General features: G+C 52.1%; 1 protein-coding gene across 1 annotated transcript; it reads left to right on the forward strand.

The window, feature by feature from the left end:
* The first annotated feature begins 4,269 nt into the window (after nucleotides 1–4,269).
* Nucleotides 4,270–27,185, forward strand: LOC143371915 (uncharacterized). The gene is made up of 5 exons (XM_076817566.1): nucleotides 4,270–4,841; nucleotides 7,216–7,758; nucleotides 17,642–17,760; nucleotides 20,326–20,419; nucleotides 22,760–27,185. The coding sequence occupies exons 2-5, from the start codon at nucleotides 7,543–7,545 to the stop codon at nucleotides 22,925–22,927; spliced, it is 597 nt and encodes a 198-aa protein (XP_076673681.1). The 5' UTR covers nucleotides 4,270–4,841; nucleotides 7,216–7,542; the 3' UTR covers nucleotides 22,928–27,185.
* The last annotated feature ends 773 nt before the right edge of the window (nucleotides 27,186–27,958 follow it).

Genomic DNA, 27,958 nt, shown 5'->3' on the forward strand with positions numbered 1-27,958 from the left:
TTCTGCGCGCACGCAGGCAGACTAATTCCTCTTTCGAAACTTTAAACGCGTTTTTCTCGGAATCATATTTCCTCTTCGTTTTGCAGTGATTGCGAAAAAACGGAGGTACAAGTCGATTTGAAAAAAAAAACAGCATATGTGAAACGTGTATGCTTACGACCTGAACCTACGCGTAAGTCTGTGAAAACTTCTGATTTGACAAAAAAAAAATAATAAAGTGGCTCTTTTTCTTAGCGAAAAATTAAGTTTCTTTAAAATTTGCCGTTTTACAGCCGCCACTTTTATAATTTTGATTCTTTTTCTTTTTCAATAGGTTCAGGGCATAATGGGGGTCAGGGCAAAGTATCAATTTCAGAGGATATTTCATAATTCAATTTCTTACGGCCAGAATCACTGCAAAATTACAGCGGCTCCAGAAATAGCCACATTCATATAGTTTAAGAATCTCTTTTCCTTTTTGTGTCTCGAATAACCCTTACAGTATTTTTCGTTAACGCCACCCGATTATTTTTCACGCTCTCTCTGTGTCTGCCATGTGTTCTTCCACTGTCACACAAAAATTCATAATAATAGTTCAAGATGCAATAAAACAGCCTGCCAAACCTCGAATTAATTTGTCGAACCGTTTTTGCACAAAAAATTCACGAAGAATTACCTATTTTTCGGTCCAACAAGGCGCAATCCCCCCTTAAAAGAGTTTACCCGCAGTTGAAATAATAGATTGCTTATCAGCACGATGGCAGATAAGTAGGCACGGGCGGACAAGCTCCAAGACGAGAAGCTGCAGAGGGATGGGATAGATCCAAGCAAGAGACATGTTACCGCTTCGGTTAACTCCGCCTTCGGTTGCCTACCAGTTCGGTCTGATCCACCTTCAGCCATCCTCGGTGATTCTCCACCCTGGACCAATCCCAAAGCTCTTTCGCCGTCGCATTGTCGCCCATCGACTCCACGCTGACGTCCACGGCGTTCCTGCTTTTGTCTAACTTGCCAAGCATCTAGATTCCAGATCTAGCGGCTCCACTTATCCACGACAGTTGCGTCACCCTGGCCCCATACACGGTCTACCTTCTCGCCAATGTCAAGCTCGCGCGACGAGCCGCTCTCCTCCGACGTTTACACAAATTGTCAGAGACGACGCGACGCGACTGCACGGAGCGAATTTAGGGGATGATCTCGGTGAATCGAAAGGGACCGTGCACGGCGTACCTACGTACACCTACGCGCAGCAGACGCGCGCCTTTGTTTCGCAGCAACATGGCTAATTCAAAGGATTAACTACTCGTTTTCAGCTGCACACAAGCTACCGAGTCCCGTTGCAAACGTTGTACCGTACACACGCGGCCGCCCTCTCCGCTTTCCCTTGCTCGTCGAGCCAAGCGAGTTTACAAAAACGGTATCGGCGAGTAGGTACCTACGTTTTCGCCGGTCTTGCCGTTTGTCGGAGCGCGATAATTAAAAGCCTGGCCTGGAACGCCAGGCTCTGTTAGCCGAGCACATTTCCATGCAAACGACGCGACACCGTCGCAACGACGCCGCGCGACACACGACGCGACGTCCCCTGTCCTCGAGCACCTAAAGATAGAAACTCCACGAACCTAAGCTCCGGAATATGCTCGTGCCGTTCCCCGTGCATTCCAGATCGACCCGTAAAATCATCTGGAATCTTAAACAGCTCCTCGAGTTGGATTCTGTCGAAATTGGAGAATTGAAAAAGACCGGCTCTCGGTGGTTGTTTCGAGGAAGACTACGTACCCACCCTCGGGGATACTCGATGAGGGTGAAAATGTCGGGGGATCGTATTTCATAGCGGAAAGCACGTCCTGCCGGCAACGTTTCATGGTTCAGCATCGCGACAACCGACGCGACGATGAGGCTCGTAAATACACACGGGCGAAACAAGAACATTTTCGCGGAAAGATATTTTTCTGCAACGAGCAGGCCGATCGGGAGAACGACGTGAATTCTTAAAGGAAATGGCTCGCTCCCGTTGGCGTGGCAAGGACGCGGGAAAAAATGAGACGCGTTTTACCCAGTGAGGGAGTCTGCTCGTGAAATATTTACTTTTTCGTTACGGAACGCGGATGCCAGCTAGGAGAAATTTCTCTCGGCAGAGTCGACGGGAAACTCTTCTACGTCGCGATGACCGTTACGTTCAGCTCGCGTCTCTCGATCGGAAGCTAAAACAAGAAGACGCGACGTTAGGGGAGAATATCCTACATTCACGAGTTGCAATATCGCTCTGCCTTAGATACCAACTACTTGTGCTTCTGCTCTTTCGCGCGCGATGGATAAAAGCAGGGTTACCATAAAAAGCACGAGCGAACGGATAGACTGTAGGGATGGCTGAGGGTGAGCGGGAAATGGAGTAGACAGGGTTTTAAGCAAATACTTTAATTAAAAGTAATGGGATTTACTTGTGCAGACACGAAGTAGACCCGATGCCAACCGGTCACAGAATGCCCTTCCGCCCTCGGGCCGACTCGCGCTTTGTCCTCGCTTCTAGCGATCCTGCTATGAAACAGTCGCGTCGTCTTCGACCGCGTATTCGGCGAGTCAAACGTATAGTGCCTATCCGAGATACAGTGACTTAGGTGCGAAGTCCCTCAGCGGGGTCTTACCCGACACCCTGCTGGGTACTCGCCACTAAAGGTGCCTCCCTACTACCTCTTGCAGGACTGTATTTAGAGAAGACCAGGACAAAACCGGGGCCCTAACAGAAAATAAAACAGAAATTCAAGATACGGTTTATCATTATTAAAAGACGTCGATTAAGCTTTGATTAATTATTATATTGATTCACAAATTCTCCACTACTGTTCTAATGCAGTACATATACCTTACTAAAATGTATTTGTATTTAATATGAGACAATTTTTAATAGCCAGCAGCAAAGCTTAATTGATGTCTTTTAATAATGATAAACCTAATCTTCAGTTTCTGTTTTATTTTCTGTTAGGGCCCCAGTTTTGTCCTGGTCTTCTCTAAATACAGTCCTGCAAGGGGCAGTAAGGGGGTGTGTTTAGCGGCCAGTACCCAGCAGGGTGTCGGGTAAGACCCCGCTGAGGGACTTCGCACCTAAGTCACTATATCTCGGATAGGCACCATACTCGCCGAACCGACTATACGCTGACCAGGCGCAGGGAAAAATCACAGGCCCGAAGCTAGTTCAGGGCCGCGGCTTACACGTCGGACAGGTAAACGAGGAAAACGGGGACACGGGTGGAATCGGGACGGGAAGAGCCGCACTGTTACTCCTGGTCAAGGATTCTACGTCGGACTATGGCGCGATACCGTATTTCCACCGTGCGCTCCGAAGAAAGAAAAAGAAGCCGCGAAGAAGAAAAACGAGCCTTACAGATGGGGAAGGAAGAAGAGGAGCGGGTTGAGGGAGCAGAGAAAAACGAATGATAAGGAGAATGGGGTTTTTCCTGTACGCGTACGGCAACGCTCCCACTTAATATAGGAGTGGAGCCGCGGGAGGAATTGCGAGGCATTTTTACTGGGTTTTCGAGGCGCCAGCGCCACGATACCGTCGGCGTCGAGGGAAACTTTTGCGTATCTCTGTCGCGAGGGAAACAACGGCCCTCGAAATGAACGATGCTAACAAAGTCTAACGAGAATAGTGGCACAAGTGCCGGTGGCCAAGTGCTAGACAGCTAGAGGATCGAGAATCTTTAAGGGAGGAAAGAGGATGGATGCGTCGCGGTGCACGTAGCGGGCGTAACGTACCCACCGCGTACGGAGGAAACCCCGAAACGCGACTCGTGGAGCTCGCAGGGAGATTTATGGGGGCGCGTGCGCGGCTACGATCGCACATGGACCGCGAACAGCGGCATCCTCATGTTTCGTGGCATACCGTCTTGTAACGCGCGTCCGCTCGCGTCGCGTCCCGGAGCGTCCCGTCGCGTACCGTCACAGGCACCTACCGCTGCTCGTGCCGACACTTTGCGTCGCAGTTAGTACGCTACAGGTACACTTAACTACGCTTATCAAAGTCGCGCGCCTCTTTCGCGCACCTGCGCGCACCGAGCGAAAGCTAGATTAAGGCGGAAATGAAAGAAAATTGTAGCAGAGAGGCATAGTCAGTTGGTGGTAGTCGAGGAATTCGATTGTTGACGGAAACGATCGGTCGGAGGGTGCAAGATCGGAGGAACGGCGGAAGGAAGGACGGAAGGACCGCGCGCGTGGTGGATGCAAGAGACCGAAAGGGTAGGAAGGATAGGAACGTGGGTGTTGGGTGCTTGGTTGTGTGGGAGCGTAGGAGCGTGGGAGCGACGGGTGGAGGGTTCAGTGGTCGGTTGGTTGGCGGCGAGCTCTCAGTCTGTCCTGCGCTGTCGAAACGGAGGAAGCGTCGTTCGGCGTCGATCGCGACGTCGAGCGCGACGAGCCGCGGAGTCGAAGAGCTGAGCAGCTCAACAACCCGTAGCTCATAGTCCGCGTTTGCTCGCCGAGCCGAGCCGAGACGTCGCGAGCGTCGCGCATTTTCATCCCACCTATTGCACGCGGGTTCGCGCGCCTCTTCTTCTCCGCGCCGTTTCATCGAGCTCCGAAGCGATCAAGGACGACCAGCTATCCGCGCTCGTTAATCCTCAGCACTACTGTCCGCCGAAAACCTACCACCTCGTCCCTCGCGTCCCTTTCTTCTGCCTCATCCCCTGCCTCGCTCCCTCTGCGCCGTAATTTTCCTCCTGGTTTCCCATGGCTTGTGGCCTTTCCACGGAACGGATTCTTCGATCTGATCCCGAAAGGCAATGACCGACACATCGACCAACAGCAACCCGACGATTGCTCAACACGGATGCATTTGAGAACTACGCTCCGGCAAGCTTTCGATCGAGGTACGTTCCTTCCGTTCGTTTTTCCCTTGCCCTCGCACCCTCTCCTTTCCCATCCGTTCCGACGGATACCCAGCGTTGCAGCGCGTCGTCGATCATCGTCTAGCTCCGTCATCCTCGCGGCACATGTAATCGTAGTCAGCCTAATTAGACAACGCGCGTCGCGTCGCATCCCGTCCCGCGTCGTCCCGTCACGGAGACAGCATCCGATCATCTTCCGACCGAGCTTGCGATGCTCAGTTACCGCGAAACGTTCATTTCTCTCGCGTCGACAGTACGGTCCCCGGATCTCTCGGGCACCGCCAATCCTTTTTACCCAACAGCCGACCTAACGAGACCCGCTCGAAACGCGTTTCTAGAGCGCTCGTAATTACGCGGATATTGTTCCCATCGGGTAAAAACAGCGCCGCAAACGTTACCGATACGTACGTATAAGTACGTGCCTGCGTACATCGCGATCCAGTTCTTTGCCGGGATTTTTTGTTCGCGCGAAAAGTTCTCTGGGCCGAGAGAAATTGCGATACGGCGTATTTTTGTCGGTCGTCCTAGGATCGCTGTAGGAGGGCCGGCCGCGCGACACGCTCGCCTCGACTAAACGTTTTTACGCCTCCTAGGGTGACAGAAAAATGCTATTAACGATACCAGTCGCCGGTGGAGCTGCGCGCTGAAAAACCTACGCTCGGACGAGGACGCGCGGTCGGGCGCCTCGAGTCGTATCCGTACGCATACGAATTCAAACGAAGAACTCTTCGGTTAGTCGTTACTACCGCCCCGTCAGGTGCGACTAACCCGCGTTATGAAATCTGCATCGGCAAGTTCCGTAGCCAATAGGCAGTTTCGACTTTCGGAAGGAAGTTTACTCGCGTGGTCTTGAACGGTTCGGTTATCGAGTTGGAAAATGAGTTTACTCGCCGCATCTGCTCGTTCCACGTCTGGAAATGGGAACTCGGCGCTAGCGCGAACTTGCCCACTTTCCTGCGATTTCCAAGCCGCCAAGAACTCGGCGGTTAGAGTTATTTATACCAGCAACAATGCGTTAGAGAGACTCTCCGTCTCGATAGGTAATTCTAACTCGATGCTACACCGCGAGAAGAGGAACAACACCGGACTGCTAACTCTTTTAAGGCAAGACGAATTTACCGTGCGCGAAATGTCGGGGATGAGTGGAGAGGTTGCGGGAACGCGACGACCGCGGAAGATACACGGCGCAGTTCGTTCGGAAATCATGGAGATTTTAATACGGTCTATCGGCGCTGACGCACGGGGCTCGCGTTAGTGCACGCACGACGGAATCGCGCGAATGCGAGGACCGCGCGCGATGCCGAGTTTTCGCGATGTTACGGAACGTTTTGAAAGACAGACCGCACCGGGAATCCTTAAAGGGGGTGGAGGGAAGGGAGGAGAGTCGGAACTAGGGATTCACCGGACTTTGGTTCACTAGCGAATAAAACCGCATCGTTCGATACCGGTTGACGGTTGCTGGCGATGCTGGACGCGTACAGGGTACAGGTCGGTCAGCAGCGCGAGCTTCCCTCCGATTTTCCGAGAGTTCGTCGAACCTGCGGTTTCCATCAGCCGCACTCGCCCCTTCGTCCCTTCGCCCCTCTGCGCCTCTGTGCCAGTAGATATCCCCGCTGTCCTTCCGTCTCTGTGACGCGCCATCGAACGATCGCTCGTTCCCTATCGAGAGCTCCATATAAAACTCTTCGATGACGTTTTGCGGCTGGCAAACGCTCGGATGATCGTCGCGGCCGGGCGATGCGAGAAATTCTCAACGTAAACGCGCGCCTAATAAAACCGTCGCCACAAAAACGCGATCGACTCGACGTAATAAAGCTGGAGAGAGGGCCGCTCGCTCTCCATTGCCCATTTTATTAAACGGGACACGTACTGTCGCCCGTAACGGTGGTAAATCGAAATCGCCCCATGTCCCGCGCTCGTTATCTCCCCGAGCTAATGGTATTTCGGCGTCGCTCCTCGATCCTTTTCGTATCGTCCAGCTTAATTGCCGTCGCGAGAATGATCGCGGGCATATCCGTGCACGTAGCCGCGCTCAGTCGGCGGCGAGGAAGAAAGAGAAAGGGAGCACGAGGCGCACGGCGAGGAGCGGCGCGGCGCCATCCTTGAACTAGGTCGCCCGGCGTATCCTACGAATATCGCCGCTCCGTCCGCGGCAAATACCCTCCACCCCTCTCATGAATTGCAAATTCGCGCCATGTTTTTTTCGCATTTACCGACGATATTGCCGCGTGCTTGCGTCCAACTTTCTACCAGCGGCGAGCGTTCGCCAAACAACCGACTTATTAATTACGCTCGCTTACCGAACCGCTCCACCTCCGATCGGCGCCCACGTCAACGTGTCCATGTTTTATTGCAGATCGTGGCCAGGCGTCAGGACGGAACGTCCGCGACGAACCGATAGCTCGGTAGGAATTAAGGAAACTCGAGCTGGCCGCGGCACCGTCAGCGTCGATCAAGTTTGCGCCGCAGTGTTTATCGATGCAATAGAGCTTGAAGAGCTCCGGAGTGGTATCAGCGGGGGCGCGGAGAGGCGAGAAACGAAGGGGCTAGAAGGGACTAGAAGGCGATAGAATAGAAGAGGAGGATGACAAGCGACGTTCCGTCGTACTCGTCGAGGAAGAAGCGATCGTAGTAGGCGAAGGGCAGAGGAGTGGATCGAGGTGGATCCGAGTCGATCGGTGTGATGGTCTCGGGGTGGTGTCCGTGCGTGCCACTAGGCCGCCGGGAATCACCGGACCAGCAGCAATCGGCCTCCTCGTCGAGGAGTTTCGGGAACGACGGTGCACCCTTCACCGTCAGCGCCGCCACCGATCACGCAGAAATGGTCCAGATGTTCTACTACGAGAACCGCGGCAAATGCTGCAAGAAGCTTCTCCGATACAACGGGTATCCGAACAAGGTACGCAATCACTCTTCGCCTGATCACTCGCTCGTCACTGTCCCCCGGTCGCGTCGCTCTTCATCCCGCTCCTATGCAATTAACCCGCGCGCTTTTATACCTTCAAAGATCGTAACGGTTGCCCCGGAACGTTCCGTCCGACGAGGAACCGTTGGCCAACTTCTTTGCGCTTGCATTTCGGTCGATAACGCGAGAAATTTCATACGGCGCCGAACGCTGGCAACGATACGGTGGGGTAAAGGTGGTCCCGAGTCCTTTGAGGCTCTTGGCGAGTTGTCAGTGACAAACGGCTATCGGGAAATTCAAACGAACGTTCGAGAGAGAGAGTACTGTACTCGAGAAGCCTCAACTCGTCACGCGCCATCGACTCCCAGAGTCGTCTTTCCTTGGCCACCGCGGTTTTCTCCATCGTACTTTTATACCTCTTGCGCCTCTAGCACGCGCGTCCGGCCGACCAGCGCGCGTAGCAATTTCCAATTTCCCCGCCTTTCACTTCGCTTTCGCCTGGGAAATTTCGGCTATTACGTTATCGCTATCGCTATCGATTCGCGCAGTTCTCGGCGTATTTAGAGCGCAGTCGAGATAAAGCGAGCATCGACCGGCAATCGTCCAGCGGCACGGTCCTTTCGCGCTACTGCTCCACAGTTTTCGCGGCTGAAAAACGGTATAATAGGAGAAAAGGGATAGCCGTTCCAAGTTCACGGCGAGAGAGCTTCCAAGTTTCCGAAAGCCCCCGGGGAAATAAATCGATTCGCTATCTGAATAGCCATTATGCGGACGTGGCTTGGAGGCAGGCACGGAGGCTGCAAGACTGGGGACGTAGGTTGGGACGTTGGTAACGGCTACGAAAGCGCGCAGCCAGAGAACTTGAAAGACGAAAGTGAGACAAGGAGATAGAGCGACATCCGTGCCCCTGCTCGTCGAACTGGGCTAATGCTTGGGAGTTTCGAAACTCGTATCAGCCGGAATTTTCTTTCAATAACCAAGTTATTATTCGTCCTAGCCATTTATTACCCCTCTCCCCTCCCACCCTCCTCCTCAGCCTGCTCTCACCTTTCTTCTCCGTCAGCCTCCCTTCCAACCTCGCCTCGCGCACCCAAGCCGCGGTAGTTTTTCTCTTTTCCAAGGGGAAATCGAGAGGCCACCTTCGCTTCGTCCAGAGAAAAGGCTATCCGGCGAATTTTTACGAGGGGATATTCCGATCGTCGATCGCCCGTAAAATATTACGCTGGCTCGAGTAAAAATGCGCGCACGTCTCCGACCTTACCGCACCAGTTACGTAGGTAGATCGCTTCCGAATCCGGACTCCTCTTCCTTCCATCTGTCCGTTGCTCGTTCACCCGACCGTCGGTCGCGTTCTTTCTCGCCGAGGCGAACTTTCGTCTTATTTTAATTCCGCGTCGAGACCATTTGCCGCGACCCTCTGCCTTTCGTCGTCGCAAAAAAAGGCCGCGCGGAATTACGCTTGTTGAAGCGGAAAACACGTGCGAACGCGGATCGCAGGGCAACCGGGACGGATAATCCGTTCTCGTGTCTGCAACCCGTAATCCACGTGAATGGTAATTCTTCCTAGCAAATCTTTTGAATATGGATGAGTATGATACCCCTGGCTGATTTCGCTATCTGCATTTTAAAGACTCTCAAACAGAGACCTCTGCTGACTTTCGGCCATCGACCAGAGGTAACGGCGGGCGACGTTTTTCCTTTTTTTAAAAACGACCATCGAGCTCCGCTCCGCTCCGTACGCTTCAAACGTTTGATCCAAGGTGGAGAAAATGAAACGCCTCGGCTCGCCGCGCGATCGTTTCTCGGGCTGCCTTTGGATTTCCACGTCGCGTTATTGTCTCTAGGACCATCTAGGACGGCGGAAGGTCCGAGGTAAGCCGAGGGAAAGAAGAGAAAGAGAAGGTAAACGCAGGCGCGCTAGGTCCCGGTCGCCGGTGGCAGTCCCGATAAAAAGGGGCATTGTTTAGCTCGTTGAATGGTCTAGGCGCTACACCTCCTCGACTTTCAGTCCCGCAGACGGTCTTTATGTCGGCGCGATTAAAGATATCTGCCCGAAAGGGTTTCGCTTGCTTCGCGGTAACTTTCTCTTTCTTCGCGAAACCGTCGCGTCGCGGCGCCGGGGCGAGGGAAGAAAAGACCAAGGAAATATGTAAGTATGTACAGATACGTGGTCGCGTTGCCAAAGGGTCATTCCACGCGAAGTTGGACACTTTTCGGAGTAACATTTCGGATTTTGGTGCAACTTGGATATCTTGTAGTCTTTAGGGGTATATAAACGTATCTCGAAGGATTTTTGGAAGTGTCAAAAATTGTGGATGTTACAGCTCTTTGAAATATAGTGTTTACTATTTTTCCAAAAATTATAACCGTTGAACTAATGAACTGATAAAAATGACCTCTTGGGTGCTTACAGTGCAGATATAAGAGTACCTAATAAAAATTATTGCACTTAATAAAAACGAATATTTGACCATTTATTTAGTAATTGTTCTAAACAAATGCAATTTTATAGTTGAAAGGAATTTTTTAAAAATTTGGAAAAAAATAGGAGGATAAAGCCCTGTTTTTCCTCTTTGTGGATATGTATTGAAAAACGTGGACGTTTTAAAATTGGCCAAATGAAAACTAATTGAATGTAACGCTGCGTGAAATCACACCGGCTCGACTGGTCGCTCGGGCCGTGCGGTACTCGCAGCGGCCAAGCGGCTATACCTGATATTCTTATACAGGATTCTAGAAAATGGTAAGTATTTGAGAAAAACTGAAGGAGGACAACTCTTACTGTTTTTTATATCCGATATAATGCGGTATCTCAGTTTTTGGTGTTCGCAATATTTTCCTTGAAACGAGGGTGACTTTTAGTTTTTTAAATGGAATGTTATATATTTGATTACCCAATATGAAAGCGACTGCCAAGACAAATTCAACCATATTATACAAAAGGTCATTTTTATTAGTTTATTAGTTCAACGGTTATAATTTTTGGAAAAATAGTAAACACTATATTTCAAAGAGCTGTAACATCCACAATTTCTGACATTTCGAAAAATCCTTCGAGATACGTTTACATACCCCTAAAGACTACGACATATCCAAGTTGCACCAAAATCCGAAATGTTACTCCGCAAAGTGTCCGACTTCGCGTGGAATGACCCCAAAGCTGAACTTTTGCGTTTCCATTCACGACCCGTCTGGTTTTCTCGTATTCTGGTTTCCTCCTCCTTCCGTCACTCTACGTCTCCGTAGCTTTCGTCTATCCGACCCTTAGATCCTATATTCGGCTTGTATTACATCACGCGAACAAAGCTAAGGTGCGGAAATCGCCTTGAAAACATGTTGGTTTCCCTTGCTCGCGATCGATCGCGCAGATGATAAACGAGCGGCGAGATCCCTCTAGGGTCGCGACTTCATTCGACGCGGTTTCTCTGGCTCGAGGCAGGGCAAGACTATTCTAACCTCGACTCGATTAATTATCCGTTTCAGGATGAGCCGAAACGCTCGTTCCTCGCGCGTTCGCCGAGGCAACGATTATTATTAACGACCCGGCCCTCTCGCGGTTAAACGTTTGCGCGTCCGCCGGGCCGACCCCGTACCCTCGCGTCTCCTTGGAGCGGCAACCTTTCGCTACCACCCTCTATTACCCGCGGAAAAGAGGAAACTACGGAATTTTCCATAAAACACAGCCGACATCCGTTTCTCCCGCGTACAGGTGAACGACAGGCAGACGATGGAAAAGGGGCGGTCGAACGCGGTAGCCTCGAGCCTCTTCGGCGAAAAGAGCATCGCGAAGAAAAAGGCAGCCGTTGATTGCAGTTTGGTATCGGGATCGATGCGACCGGACCGGACGAGACTGGTCTGTTCTGGAGCCGGGACTCGTTGGGAGGCAGCGATAACGGATGAATGGGAGGAAACTCCGGGCGTTGGGTTTCTGGCCGGATGAAAAAGCTACGGGCATCGGGGATCTCGATAGAAGTCGCGGGCGGCCGGCTGCTATTCGATCCGGAGCGTTGTTATCGGACTGCCGGGGTTCTCGGGAGCTAAAGTGGATCGCGAAGGAGACGCGAAAACATTCCCGGGCGACGCGACGGAAATGGGGATGGTGAGCGCGAGCCATTCCGCGTGGCTGGACCCGTCTTCCGAGGGATAATTATATTTGCGTTGCCTTCTCATCTGGCGCACGTCGCTCACGCATCATCGATCGTTACGTAGCCGGAACGGGACAAAGAGCGAGCGCGCGAATGAAATGCACCGCGCGCCGCGACGAATAAATAAAACGCGAGAGCGAGTGGTACGATTAGACGAAGGTAGCGGAGACGCGGCAAGCTAGTTGGCGAGAGAAGGAGGGTCGGTCGGTTCGAGAGGCAACGATACCGAGGGAAACGTGTCGCGGGAGGGAAAAGAGGAGGAGAGAAGGATCCGAAGGGGAGCTAGGAGCAGGAGCGGTAACCGGAGCGAGGGTGAGGGTGAGGTGAGAGTCGAATCCGAGCTAGAGAGGGATGAAGTAGCCGTGCGAGTTGAAAGAGGACCGGAGGTTGGAAGGAAGGGGCTCTGGGAGTGAGCGAGAGAGCGCGAGGGGAGGGTGGGGCGAGAGGGGAAGCGAACATGGGGGGGGGAGGAGCAGGGAGAATCGCGGAAAAGAGGCAAGAGGGTGGATATTCCAGGCTGCACCCCGTGGCTGTCCCAGCGCATTGCCATGGCAACCGACCCTGAAACACCCTGCGCGGCCGTCGCACCATCGGAGCTTTGCTTTCCGATGATAGTAATAATGTATCCTCGCTTTCGTTGATGTAGGTCGCAGGACGTTACCGCATTGCCAGCGGAAGGGCAGACCTTTCCGCCCGCGACCGGTCACAAGCCAGAAGCCGCAATTACGCAAGCTTTTTGCGATACGCCCTCGCCCACCTTCGTGGTCCTCTACGGTCTCTTCCCTACCGTTACATCTTACACCCACCTCGACATGCGGGCCCGTACTCTGACCGTTCTTCCTCTCTCGAGCCAAGTCGATCGGCTTGGAAGCTCTTTTTCTCTCTCTCTCTCTCTCTCTCTCTCTCTTATTCCGCCGGCTTTCGTTAAACGAGCCAGAGTTATGGAAGCACCGGAAAAGAAAATCGTGGGAAGGAAAGCAACGGGGACGAGAGGGGCGATCGACCCGCTCTCGATCGGGTTAAAAGGGAAACGGGCGGTTGGGAAGCGGGGCGGCATCGCCAGCACGAAGAAAGGAAAGCGGAGCTCGAGAAAAACACGAAGTCGCGTGTTTGTCGATGCTTCGCGGCGAGTGTCGTCGGCGTTTTTAATCGGCGCCACTTGTTTCTAACGACCCTCCTTTGTTTAAGCCCTTGCACCGCGCTTCAACCCCATGGTACTCACTCTCATCCGCCGTTTCCTCCGTTTCCGTCTGGTACGCCCCCGTCACCCGCCACTCACCCGCTCCGGTCCCTGCTACCCGTTTCCTGTTACCCGTTACCACTTTCTCGCTATCCGTCTGGCTCGCATCTCTTTTTTTTTCCCGCCACCACCCCCCCCGTTAACTCTTCCGCGATCGAATCGCGTCTTCCGCTGACTTCTCCGGCTTCGAGGCTCCCTGCTCCCAGGCAGACGCGGAAAGAGACAGATCGACTTCTGTGAATGGATGCGTTCCGACGCGTATCGAGATCCATCCGTCGCGTCGTCGCCAGCGGTCCAAGTGGAATCGTTAAACTCGACCGAATGAATGCCTTAAGTTTAAAGAGCGTACTTTACCACGGTAACGAGTCGACGATGCGCAGCTTAATTGCTTCGAGTTACGTGCTCTTTTACCGTCTAACGAAGACGCGACGCGTCGCGACCCAAGACGTACCTTCTCGGATGTAAATTAAGCGACGCGAAAGAGTGATTCGTCCGGTCAGAAACGTATGGCTCGAGGGCCGACTGGATGAAAAGGAGCGACTCGGCTTCGATTTAGCGGCAGATAGATGTGAAAGGGATCGATCGGAATCGGGTCGAGGCTTCTACGCGGCTTTCGCTCGGAAAGCCAGCTCCGAAGATTGACTCTCTTAAAGGGAAGATTCGTTTGGCTCGGAAAGTAGCTGGCAGAATCTACCGAGCCGGGTTTATTAGATCGGGCAGGGGTAGGCGGAAGGGCGAAAGTAGGCTTGGAAAAATTTTCGCCGCCGACTGGCTCGGCGAACGAACCAGCTTTATCCGCCCCTCGACAGAGCAAATATTCGTTTTGAATTGACGATCCGACGGATCGACGCGATGGTTCGCTAATTCGTTTACGTTTACCCGATAGAAACACGATAGCCGATCTCGATTGTTTCGACGGGAAAAACGGCGAATCGGTGGAACGTCTCTCGCGCGCATCTCAATCGATCGGCCAATGCAATTTCAACTCGTTCCTATCGAGTTCCCGTTTAATTTTCATCCTGGGATCTCTTCAAGTTCCTCGAGATTGGGGAAACGGGCGGAACCGGCGAAACGGGTGCGATCGTCGGCCGTTACATTCAACGACCCTATTACGCGTGCAAGATTAACCCCGTCGCGTCGGCGTCGTATCTAATTAGGTTTGCAGCGTGACAGGTGTAAAGTATTGCTGACCGTGGCATCGCGTCCCACGGATCGGTGGGTACCGCGATTTCTGGGATTTCGTAGAAAGCCGGATTTAATCTAGGTAGACCTGTGTCACCTACGTACAGCTGTAGCTGGCGCGCACACACCTATACGATTCAAGTGTATCGCGCACATACGCGTACATATTTATCGCCCGGAACGGCATCGCGTTTCCGGGCTACCGTTTTCTCGAGCGACTAACCCAGAAAATACCCGACTGCCGGGTGTCCCAGAGAACCCGACCGAAAATTAGTAAACCAGAAACTCTTTTCATACATTCCTCGCCGCTTTAAGCTACATTCGCTAGAATTCTATTCGCGTCGGCTCGGCAATCTTTTCAAACTTTCCGCCGCCAATCTCGATTTCGTCGCGCGACATCCAATACGAACTCCCACTACCCTCCGCCGTCCTTCCTCCTTCCTTCCGTCCCCTCGCTGTCCCACGGTGCATCCGTTGCACACCCATTGCACCCGTGACCCAGAAACCGCACCGAGCGAAAGTTCTGGGCAGCATCTAGGATTACCGAAGATGCGAGTACGTAGGTAGTGCATACTGTATAGGTGGCACTCGTCCTCCCTCCCGTCAACGTGGTCAACTCCTCAACGACCATCGGGGTTCGCTGAGCCGAATTCAAAAGACGTAACGCGAGCGAAGCGAAAAACGATTCGTTTGAGCAGCAGCGCGCGCGGGGGTGGGCCTCGTTTACCGGCGATTTTCGCGAGAATTTACAGACTCGTATTCACGTTCCACGGAAATGGGCGAAATTTCTTAGAACCGGAATTACTAACACCGGGATATAATCCAGACTCCCGACTCTCGGGGATTCGCCGCTGCCGGATAACGGATAGGTAGGCGCACGCTCGCGGAAAATTCGCAGAAACTCAATTTGGAGGTGGAACGCGATCGGGCTCGCGTTACGGTAGGTACCATCCTCTCTATTTTCACGGTATCGCTGTAGCTACGCGTTCAGACGAAGCTGCTCCCAAGTTTATTCCTCGACGTACGCCGAATCCGGTTCGTTATTCGCAGTTACCTCGCTGCCTCCCGGAATTCCCGAGGATTCCAGCAAGCAACCACGGGCTTCGGGAACGATTTTGACCCGCTGGATCGCCGGATTAAGCACCGGCTGACCAGCAGTTACCGAGACTTAATGCGAAGATACGAGAATCTCAAGGGATAACCGCGAACGTCGCTTAATCCTCGAGGTCCTCCTGCGGCCAGCCGTCTGTCCCCCGAAGATGGTGGTTTGCTCGGTGCTTCCAGGCCAACGGCGGACGACGCGAATAGTTACGTACCTACGTTACGACCAACCGACACACCGATCGCCTCGTAAATCGAGCCGAACTTTCCCTGTGGATAGAAGCCTACGAAGAACGGAAGGAGCGTAAGGGTGAATAAGGAGCGGATAGGCTTGCGCCGTTCGACGAAACAAGCGAGACGTGACTACCGGTGGAAGAGGAGCAGGACGAGAAAGGGCACGCGTCTTCCCACGGAGACAAGGATGGTGGTCGGATCAACGCGACGCGACAATGGGCCGAAGCTCCGGATTATCGGATTAATCGGTATATCGGGTATATCCGATACATCCGGCGCGCGTAATGTGGCCAAGATTCGCGGACAAGCCGATCGCCGGAATAGCGCGCGAGCTATCATTAACCCACGAATTCCTCTTCCAACTGGATTCGCGTTTCGGAGGGCGTGCCGTGCCCTCTTCTCTTTCTCTTCCGTACCGTGCCATATACCTCGACAGGATTTCGCCAGATTAACGCGCGAAGCCATCACCAGCTGACGTGCGGCCAACTCGGCTAACCGGAACTAACGCGAATGCTCATGAGAACGAATTGCCGCCGCCTCGCGGATTTACTTGGTCAGTAGCGCAACGGGCAAAAAATCGTCTTGGTCGGCGGTAGAGCTGGCGAGCCACGGGAAAGATCTAGTTCCTAGTCGAGAGACGTACGTAGAAGTGAAAAGTGCCGCATGCAGGTGGAGGAGGACGATCGCTTTCCAGCGCGTTTCGAGCAGGTCACGGAATTCCGGTGAAATAAGCCGAAGGATGAAATTCGCTTCCTCGGCGAATCGACGAACACGGAATAGGGGTTGGCTGCGGCGCTGAGAATGCCAAGGGATTTTTGCCCGCCGGTTCCTTTCCGTGTCGCAATTTCTCCAAAGAGGCGGCCAACTTTGGCGCAAAGTTTCTCTCCGCGTCGACGCGTTCTCGATAAACTCGAGTTGGTATACCCGCTATATATACACACACCTACCTCTCCTCCCCCGGGGGCTTTACGTCGACCTGCGCAAAAATCGCTCCCGGAATTTTAACGAGTATTAATATAATTTCCGGGGAGTGTAATTAAGCGCGTGCCGCGACAGGAGTCGGCGCGCGTTCCTTTGCGAAAGCGGAGAATGGGGGGAACCAGGGGCGAACGGACGGGCGGGTGGGTGAGAAAGTCGAGCGGGGGGGTGGCAATAACCACGGGAACTGGCGAGCCGGGCAAAGAGGATGCGGCGATAACGCGACGAGATTCGGTTATTCGGTTATTCGATCGGCTACGACGCGACGCGACGCGACGCAGGCGGTAGCATTCTAGTTGACGTAAGCGCGAGCTATGTCGGACCGCGCGCACGTTATCGAGCTTGGCTGCGACGTGCCACGATGGATAGTTACTCCTCGTTAACGCCCTCCCGGGTTTCGACGACTTCGTACCATTCGGTGACAACCATCTCGGGATTCCGTCTGTCACGGAGAAGATTAATTATCGAATGGCCAACTATCGTTCGGATTCGCCAGCTCGCCCACGCAGACAGCCTCCAGCCGTTTATCGTCGTACCGCGTTACGCGGAAACGACCCTTCGATAGGTATATGCGAGGCGCTTGCACGGAAAGAACTCGGTAATTCGAAATAATTTTTAGGTACAGGCATTTACCTATATGCACGTGGTTGAAAGACGAGCGTGCAAGCGAAACGCTCTAGGTCTAGACCCTAGGTAATCTAGGTGCTTCGGTCGCGCCAGCAGTAATGCGATATAGCGATGGGGAGCACGGTTCCTTCGCGGGTAGGAAGAAGAAACAAGTCGGAGGAGAGCGCCAAGGAGGCTCGCAGCTGGCAGTGCTGGCAAACCGAACGAACGGTTTCCTTTGTCGCGCCTTCTCGAGAAAACTTTGCTTCTCCTTCAAGCTCGACTCCGTCCGCCTCGGCACAGCGAAATCTCCAAATTCTGCGGACACGTTGTGTCTGTGGCAAGTTGCAAACGAGTATCTGAAGCATCGGATGCTCGCTGTCTGTCCTAGGTGCTTCTGTTTCCAGAAGAGGGCTGGGCCAGAAGCGCGAGTAGTTCCTATTGGACGTTGACGCCGTTCTGGTGGAGTCGAAGTCGATGCAAGGTCGTCGAAGTTGCTGGGACCAGGAGGTAAGTTCTGCTGGGAATTACCATCGATTCGTCGGCGGTGACGTTGACGCGACAAGACGCGCGGTACTCGTAGAGGGTGTTTACAGGCGGATAGAATAGAAATACATACGCCGGACGTGGGACGCGTTACCGCGACGTTAACGGGGTCAGCTGCAGGGAACGTAGGCGATGCACACGTACACCGTTATGACGTTTTGCCATAATCGTATTCCTCCCGCGGACGGAAATTCGTGCTTTTAGGCTACGTGGCCGGAATGTCTACTTCCTGCTTGCCGCGCCACTAGCCGAGAATTACAGCGACGATGCATCTGAAATTTCAGTGTCCACTTATTTCCCCATCGCGGGCTACTCCAACGAGTTCGCAGGCCATTCGCGATTCTACCTACATACGTACGCCGTATACCACACGCGTATGTACGTACGCGGAACATGCAAACACATCAGCATGTCAACACGTCCCCCCAGCGCTACCATCGTTTGCAAACGCGATCCCCAGGCTTCCCCCGTCTTCATTATCCTTTGACTTGTTCCGATCGTCTTTGGCCCGAACTACGTAAACGCTTTGGAACCGTGTAAGGATCGACCCGGGCTTTACGACGACTTGGCTCGCTTGCCTGTATGTAGGCAGTCTGTACCGCGATTCGATAGAAGCTAGTCCGTTGCAGCAGGCAGATAGCGATATCCTCGTTACCAGGATCGTTAATTCTGGCTTATCCGTTTACTCGCGTACGATCTGGTCGTGTCCTAGGCACGCACTTGGCGCTTGGTTGCTTTGTCGGTAGAAAACTACGAAATACAGACGAAACGGAGCTAGTTTGCAAAGCAGTTTATATCCAATGCCGCTCCGAGGGTTTGAGATTGATGCAGCCGGCTAAAGGACCACGAACTTTCCTAAATATTCTCAAGCAATTTCAACGCTTGCCCGCGGCGCGGTGACGGGACCGTGTTAGTTAAGGCAAACAACTCGCTCGACGATCCCTGAGTCGGACCAGTCCGAACTTTCGTACGACGTGTTTGCATCGGCCCTCTTTGCGAGCTGGCACGCGACAACGGTCAAAGCTCGCGATACCTCTTTGAGGGATTGTCCTCTGCTCGTAACTACGCGCTCGGAGAGGCTGCCGTTTACAGTTTACAACGTGGCGCACCGAAGAGTTGCTCGGGTACTTAACGGCAGCTCTAAATTGAACGCAATACGTACATTGTCTGGTCGGAGCGGAACAGATCTACTGGGAGATTCGTCGCGGAGAAGCGCGAGGGCAATCGATGCTCGTAGGTAGAGCGCGTGGCGGCGGGCCGCGCCGGGCCGGAGCCGGGGCCGGGTCGAGCATCGAAAGGGTGCACCGGTTGAAAGTTCCCTTTGTGAAGCGAATCGAGGACCGGAGGAAAAGTCAAAGCACCAGCCATAGTGGATTTTAAACCGAGTGTTGGATCCGCCGCACTTCAATGGAGGGCGTTTAAACTTTTAATGATCGTCGCCGGCTGAAGCGCTCGCCGGAATAAGCCCCTCGAGTCACCAGGCAGAGGAGAGGAGAGCTTCGGAGAGCCGGCGCTCTCCTCTCCCTCTCTGTCTCTATCTTGCGCGCATTTTCGTACATCCTCCATCCTTCTGCTGCCGAAAACAAAAAACGGTCTACCTTCCAGCCCTCTGCACCCCCAACCCTTTCTCAGCCCTTTCTTTTTCTACCCTTCTTCTTTTATTAATTATTCTTGGCTCGTTGCGCGCGTACGATTCCAGCAAAGTAGTAAAGCACGTTCTGTTCTAGTCTCGCGACTTTGCTCGCCATGCGATACTTCTCTCCCTTCTTTCCGTTTCTCACCCCTTACCCTTCGTTCCGCTGTCTCTCCACCCGCGCAGGTCCAGGTCGACTGCGTCCTCTTCGATCATTCCCCCATTACGATCGCTAATTTCTGCATTCACCGTTGTCGTTTCAACGATGCGAAATATCCGCGCGTCCACCGTTCCCTTCTGCATTATTATTGGCTCCGTCTTGAAAACTCCAACGCAGAGATGCTCGGTGTCGCCTCGCGGTCCAGCAACCTGTAACACAACGGCACATAGGTTAGTGGGAAAGAAAGGAAGAGAGTCAAGTTGCCGAGAATCGTGTCGCCTACGGTCCAAGCTAATCGGATTAGAAATTTACGGTACGATAAAACGCTTACGAAACTCGACCAAGCACGCGCTCTCTCGCGAACGATCTGTCGGCTGTCAGCCGTCGGCCGTCAGTTGCCGGCTGGCAGCGACAGCTGGAGAATTTTTATCCGCGAAAATTGACTCGTCCCACGGCGCGTTCGTCCTCTTAATTCACCAGTGAAACGTACAGCCGGGCTGCGCGGCCGACTATCGTAATTTCGGCCATGTAATTACTTGCTACGAATAAATATCCCCGCACGGTTTGCTGGGCGGTGTTGAAGGCCTTAATTGAACGTTAGCCGACGTGTAAATCAAGAAGGATGACAAACACCGTCACTAAGCTATTGCAATTCGAAACGGTCTAAATTACGTGGCCAGTTTCTCCGCCGTCTTTTTCTTTCTGCGTCACTCATCGTATTAACCCACTGTTCCAGGTACAGCACTCAGGCGAAGATGGTGGACACGGGAACGGGCACGCTTTACATCATCGGCTCTTTCAAGAGAATGACGAGCGATCCCGATTTCAAGGTACGTTTCGTTTCACCCCGTCGTTCGAGCGCCGCGTCGCGCCCGCTCGGAAGTTTCGGCAGCTTGAAATACCCACTCGGTCCTCTCCTGTGGCTCCCGCAATCAGACGGCGGCGCACCGTTTCGCGGCTGTTTTTCTAGCTTCCCCTAACGAACAAAGTTCTCGCGTTTCAAGAATCCTGGCCGTTTCGTCGAAACTACGAGCATCGAGCAGGTACACTTCGTAGAACAACGAACGCACGTATCCTACCTCGCGATTTCGTCGCAACGTTATTGCGTTTCCCGGGGCGTTCTAATTATTGCGGCTAGATTCAAAGGAGCTTCGTTTCGCCAACGGGACTAAACGACCCGCTGGTATCGTGACGGTTAATCGCTAACCGTGTGTCTTCCGACCCGAAGCAAAGTTTCGTTTGCTCTGCAAACGGTTTCTGGAGCTTCGTAGTTATTCTCTTGTAACAATAAGGCAGCCTCACCTCCACCCGCAGAAAAGACAGAATCGCTTAATAGGGACATCGGAACAGCCCAATTGCCGGTGTTCCCTGTACTCCTGCGAACGTACGTAGAACTTCATCCAGTTGCTTCGAGGCAACCGAATTCTCCCCAATTTCCTTCTGAAAGCGACGACTGGCTACACAAGTGGAGTCTTTCCGCGAGAACGCAGCGACAGCTAGCTGATTTTCCAACGACCCAAATTCTAAAGTGGCTTCTTTTGTGCGGCGGTGCCGTAACATGACGTACCTATAGCACAGGCGGAAGTTTACGACGTCAAAGCGGCAACGTTAGCAATATTTAGGCGCGCCTCAACGCGCACGTAGATTCTAGGGGTATCAGGGTAAGACCAAGTTCATTCCTATATTTTCGTAAATTGTGCGATTACGTGAAGTATTCGTTGCGATAGATACCTACACAGTGTGCGTCACAGATTCGGCGATTAAGTGGCAGAAATGATCGAAGCAGAGAGGTCCAAGCCTGTGTAGTCGACATCGTAGTTTGTACCACTGTGAAGCGAAGGGGACTGGACATACTACTTACTTTAGGACCCCAAGTGCACCTCGGCTCCTTCTCCGCCCACGTTCTTTTTTTTTTTAGCGAGGCTGCTGTTTCGACGTTCGAAGCCTGTTTACCTTCACGGTTGGATGATCCGACCCAGTTCCCTATATCTCGTCCATTCGCTCGTAACATGCTTGGTCAGCGAAATACGAGAAGTCGGCGAAACTAGTCGAGCGATAAAGTAAACACGTTCGAGCAGCGAGACGCTCGGCTCGGAAAAGCTGTGGGGAAAAAACAGACGAGTTTTATTTAGTTAGGGTCGTAAGGAGTGTGTGTCTCGGTTCCTCGCAGCTCTCGTTCATGCCCCATTCATTCCATTGAAAACTTCACGTATGTACGTATCCACATACGTAGGCATATAAAGCGGGACGCCGCTAGGGAATTCAATCCCAGGATCCCGGCTGTTTTTTGGATTTCATTTTTATATTTTTCAGTTGTTCATAAAGTAATTTACGTTTTCAAAAATTCTCGAAATTCTCGGGGTAAGTTATAACTTGATATATCAAATCCCGGGAGTTTTAGAATCCAAAAACACAGCCGGGATCCCGGGATTGAATTCCCTGAACGCCGCACAGTGGGCCGGATTTAAAATTTGCCGCCTTTTGGGTCTTTCTTTAAGATATCGGAATAAAATTTGCGCCAAAAAAATAGGAAAATATCATTCCTTTGGAATGATGTATGATTTAATGTTATTTACATTTATTTATTTATTTTTCAATGTTTTAACTTATTTGTGATAAAATAATTTAATTCTGTTTATTTGCTACCTTATTTAACGCCCTTTACAGTGGTTTAAGTAAAATGTTTGGGAAACGTTTCGTTTCCAAGTTATAAGAAAAAGTCGAATAATAAAGGAAAGTAGCAACAAATCGGTTTGTTTAATTTAAAAGACCATTGCGATAAATATCTTCTTTTATTATTAAGTAATATAAACAATCAATTAAAATTTTATATGCAGTAACGAAAACAGCAAAAATTGAAAAATAAATAAATGCAAAACATTAAATTATCATTATTAAATTATCATTATCATTAGAAAGGAATAATTTTTTCCTATATCTTAAAAAGGACCCAAAGGCGGCAAATTTTAAACCCGACCCACTGTGGCGCCGTATTCGCTTCTGTCCGCGAGTTTTACGCACCACGTACTTGGAGCTGCCGAATATGTAAGTACTGGAATCACTCTAAGTGGCTTCTTCCAGCGCTTGAAATACCTCTGCCCCTCGCACCAGCAAACTGAGCAAACCAACAAATAGAAATTTGAACGATGGTCGTTTGTCTCTGTCGGCAGTTGTACCTGACGTCGAACGTGTCGTCGAGCGACTTCAACATGGGTTACAGTATGACGGGTACGCTGGAGCGTGGCTGCAAGAAGACCAACTCCTTCCAGATGACTCATTTCGCGGTGATTCGTCGACGAGACTACGAAAAGGCCTACGAGGATCCGAATCCCACCTAGTGTCCGTCCACACCCACGCTCTCCGAGTGTGGGGACTGCGAGCACTACACGTAGAAGAGAACGGGTGCCAAGTACTGAACAGCCTGTGCGCGGCTGTTGCTCATTGATCCACCGCGATCCACTCGACAAAATCTCTTTTGCTCGTTCGGTGCGGCCACCCAGGCGTCTCCGGACCTCGCGCTGACTCTCTCGAGGCTTTCGAAGAGGACAACGACAGCCACGGCAACCACGCCGACACCCGATAAACGAGCAAACGAGCAAACGAGCAAAGTCAGCAGCCAAAGAAGCGGGCGAACAAAAAAGCAAAAGTCAAACGTCCAAGGTAGTGTTTAATCTAGATCGAATTAAGTAGTTTTAAAGTAGCGACGAACGAAACGATACCTAAGACGATACCTAAGAGTATACAAAGCAACGGTGATCGACGAAACCAAAGCATTTCCCAAAGTATTAGCATCTAAGATGGTAAATCTCGCAAGCGAATAAGTATGCGGTAGCGTGCGATTCCTACATATGCGCCCTATTACTATTTAGGTGTAACAGGTATCGCGATAGACGCTTCTGCTGGTCCGCGTCCGTCGTCAGACGCGGAAGCTCCTAAGATTCACCGCGCGCTACAAACGGCAGCTTGCAGCGGTAGCCGGCTTACGCGACGCGTCCTCCAACTTGTTACGTTTCCCGTGTTTCCTCCGAGCTGCCCCGCAGGAGCAGAGCTCGCGGGGAACGTTCCCCAGCTCGCCGCGACGGTCGCTCGCTCGCGGCAACAGCCCCGGTCCCCATCCCACCCTACACGCCCCTCCTACGAGGGATGATCGTGAATCGCCGCAGGGTTAACGCGACACTTATTTTTCTTAACGAGTAGAAACTCGGCCGCGTCACGATGCATCCCCGATTTGTTTCGATCGTCGATTCAAATCAACGCAATTTTTGTACCTTCGGCTTTGCTCAAGGCCGTGTTCAATCCGAAATACAGGCGGCATAGGTTAAAAATGTACATACGATCGAACGGTCGTGAATTAGCGTTCGACGATTCGCGGAACGCGCGCGCGTCAAGATAACCGTCGCTTTATCGTACCTCAATGGCTGCGCGCGTTCTGTTGCTGGCTTTAGAGCAATGGCATTTCCTATTTCAAACGAATCACCACGTCTCTCTCTCTCTCTCTCTATCGCTTTCTCTGTCTGTCTGTGTATTCACGCATAGTCCATCCATCCATCAATCCATCCATCTATCCATCCGACGAACCATCTCTCCTGCGCACGTTCGCCTTTTTATTTATCGAGCAAAGCTTTCGACTGTTCTTAGCCGCGATCGACACGCGGCTAGGTCTGGGCTAGGTCTGGCACCGGCACGAGAGAAGCCGATCGAATCCAATCCAGACCCGGACTCCCCGCGTGCCATTTAGTCGAGTGCTATTACGTGTTACAGGGTTTAATGGTTTTTCGCGATTCGGTGGGAACGGGACGAGCGAGCTGTTTTTTCGCTTAATCTATTTCTCTTCTTCCGTCGCGCGATCAATTTCGATCGTGTCTCCCACCGACGAGGAAACGTGGAAACGCCTCTCTCGCGGGAAACGTTGTTCGAAGAACGAGGCTCGCCCTTTCGTTCCCACCCCCTCGCGTATTCCGAGTAGAAATTCGTTACGGATACACAGCGTACAAAACGGTAGGTCTGAAAGCTGATCAGGCAGAGTTTCACGGATAATCGATCGATGTCGTAGATCGTTAGTGTACAGCGTAGCGATGCAACGCTTTGTCTGGCAGAATCCTGGTCGTTGGAGTTTAGCACCGGTCGCTCGTAAACCGCAGCTAGATCTTGTAGATTTTCTCCCGCCACGAGGGGGAGACCCCGAGAATTGTCGCGCTCCATCTACGCGTGACTACCTTAATTGGACGAGTATCAATGCTGGAGCTCCTGTTTACTTAGCGCACACGATGTAATCGCCTCTAAACGGAGGCAGGTACTTGGATCTCTCTCCTCGGTAGATAAGGTCTTACACCTTCACCTTTAAATACTTTAGAGATACTAGTCCTCGCTTGTCAACGCGGTCTCGGTGCGCCTGCTTCTTTCCCAGTAGCCGAATTAGATTGGTAGATAACGATTTAAGTGAACGTACGTCCGATATCACGGTCCCTCCTAACTATTTAGCCGTAGCTTCGACCCACGGATGGTGCACGCTTCCTTCGGCTAAATAAACGAAACAGGTTGCACAGTGGGTCTCTAGTCTGTCGTCTTAACTTCCTCGGCTTCCCAGCTTCCGCCCGCAATCGTTCGGCAGGGCTGTTCACCCTCGAGTTCGACACTCGTCGCTCTGAGAGACTAGCGAAACCTGCGACTCGTTAACCATCTCTGTCGCCGTACGTTGATTATCGGCGGAATTAATAGGGCAGGGAGCGACGACGGGCTTGAGAGGACGAAAATTCCAATGGACGATTGAGCACGGAAGGCAGGAAGCGGCTGGAAATCTATCCTCCGATCGTAGAGGGATTATAAACGTAGACGTATTGGTAGTAGTGGTGTTAGGAAAATCGGTGTTATCGTTATCGTTATGATTGTCGTGTTCGTCCCTGTCCAATCGAACTTCGTCCGGCGCGGCGATGAGAATAAGTCGGCCTCTGTCCGCGCACTCGACCAGCGCAAGTGGATCTTGTCCGCGGCGCGACAAGCACTCGCGATCTGCCCCTGTGCTCGACCGAACGGTAGATTTTATTTTTTCTAGGCGACGAAGATGCTGGATTGGTCACCTGGCGCGATCCCCAAGCAGCATGGTCGACGCGCGGGACCGCGGTCGGTTATTAGCGGTCGTCGGGACAGAGAAATTTCGGACGTTCCCCGTAGGACACTGTAGTCAAGTTTCGCAAAGTAATCCTTCCCGTACACCAGATGCGAACCGATGTACGGCCCTCGAGAATAGCAGAATGCTAATGGTTCCGCGAGAGTAGTTGTCTCGCTAGCACGGTAGAACCTTTAAAGGGCCCACGGGCGCTACGACTGTCTCTGAGGGGCAATCGTACCGTTCGGTTTGTGGGGCCTTCTAGTCTGGTCTTCGCTTACGATTAGTCCGAGTTGAATCCCACTTAGGCACTCGCCACCTCCCCGCGCCTGCCCCAAGAATCTGAAGATTAAAGTCCAGTGGCTCATCCCTCGTTCAATAGCTCGGCATTCGAATATCGTTGTAATCTGTGTGTAGTTGCAGAAAGCAGTGTAACGGTAGTATCAGTAGGAAGATCTAAAAACTTATCTCTACGATTATTCCCAGGCTGATCAATCTCTTGTAATTGTGTCGGTCTTAAAAATACGGACGGTATATTCGTATTCAAAGCTATGGCTGTGATCCTAATTAATCGTGAAACGGTTCATAAAAGAATATATGTACCTATATACACATATACATATATGTGTATGTATATATACGTATACACACGCTATATTATATATACATAAACGATATACATATATATACATATAGAGAATAAGTAGGTTACAACTCACGCAACGTAGCGACAAGCGACACAAGTGACGCGATATTTTGCCAGAAACTTGCGTTCCGCGGGATTAAAATTTGAATTCTCCTCAAAGGGACTCGCAGATTGGCTCCCGCCGAGAGGGCGGGAGCGCCGGCGGTTTTACGTTTACGTTCACGACCGCTCCGAATCAAAACGAACGGCGGGGCTGGGGCCGTTGCAGAGCCTCGGCGAGAATCAAAGACCGCGTTGGATCTAGCCGCTCAACGTCAGGGATATGTAATTAGAGGCGTAGCGTCGCAAAAGGAAGAGGTGTTCTCCGTGCGAGAACTCGTTGCTCAGAAAACTCGAGACTATGTATTTTCTATAAGGCTCCGTTAGCGCGATTCGATTACGTTTAATTCCTCAAGTTTCTCCGATGAATCAATCCCGCCACCCTCGTTGTCCCCTCTTCCACCCGGTCCACCGTTTCCTCGTCCCGACCCGTACACTCTGGCCACCCCTCTATTTTTGGAAAAAACGTCGACGGCGAAACGACCTCGCGCATCGTTCGAATCGCGGACCGCCCTCCTCGCCGAGAACGAGTATCCTCCGCGAAACGGATAATCGCGCCGCGCCGATCAGAGTTGTCGCGAGAAAGCGGAACAAGTCGAGTACGAATACTGGTGCGACAAACGCATCGATGTATTTTCACTACAGTCCTGTCTACAGTCAATTCATTTTGTATCTATACTTAATCTATGTATTATCTATCGTCATAATTTATGCCGAAATAAATGTTACATTTACGCACAGCGGAACAACCCACTTTCGTCTGGCTTTCTCCCTCTACTGCACCCTCCTACTTTCAGCCGGTCCAATTTAATCCCGCCTTCGCCTTCCGTCGGAGGATAGGCGAGGTTGCGAGAGTGCGGCGGAATAAAGAGTACAAAATCCCATACGAGATACAGTGAAATTGCTTGACGGGTCGCTGGAACGAATTCATATCTCGCGATAAACGGATTTCACCGTCCCATTCGATCGCGGCGAAGTATCGCGGAGGAACGACGCGATCGAGGTAGGTACATATTCCGATAGGGAGGGTGTAAAGTGCAGCCGCCCTCGCGCGGCGCCGCAACTGGACGCTAGGCGCGAACAAAAGCCCTCTCCAACGACTGCGATTTAATTACTAGACGTCGCGCAATTATCGGGCGTTGGAGCGAGTATCTAATTAACGCGGACGCCGATGGCATTTAAGCGGCAGTGCGCGCGAGCCTGCGCCACACCCGACGCGACGCGACGCGACGGCGACGCCTCCGAAATTTCGCCACTTTGTATGCAACGGGCCGACTCGAGCCTCTATTCTAGCTCGAAATAACTTCGTTTCAATAGCGGCTAATTTAATTGTCTCGAGATAATATCATTGACTGCGGGATGAATTTCAAACGGGCCTGGCATCGGCGGGCTACGTCGCGTCGCCACGCTACCAGCACCGCGCAGCAATCTCTCAAATTCAAATCTCCGTTCCATCATGATCGATTTGGTGTCAGGAGAAGTTAACGTCGGGATTGCAACGTAGGTATTATGCAAGTG

The sequence above is a fragment of the Andrena cerasifolii genome, chromosome 8 (genome assembly GCF_050908995.1).
Source record: "Andrena cerasifolii isolate SP2316 chromosome 8, iyAndCera1_principal, whole genome shotgun sequence".
Classification (NCBI taxonomy): domain Eukaryota; kingdom Metazoa; phylum Arthropoda; class Insecta; order Hymenoptera; family Andrenidae; genus Andrena; species Andrena cerasifolii.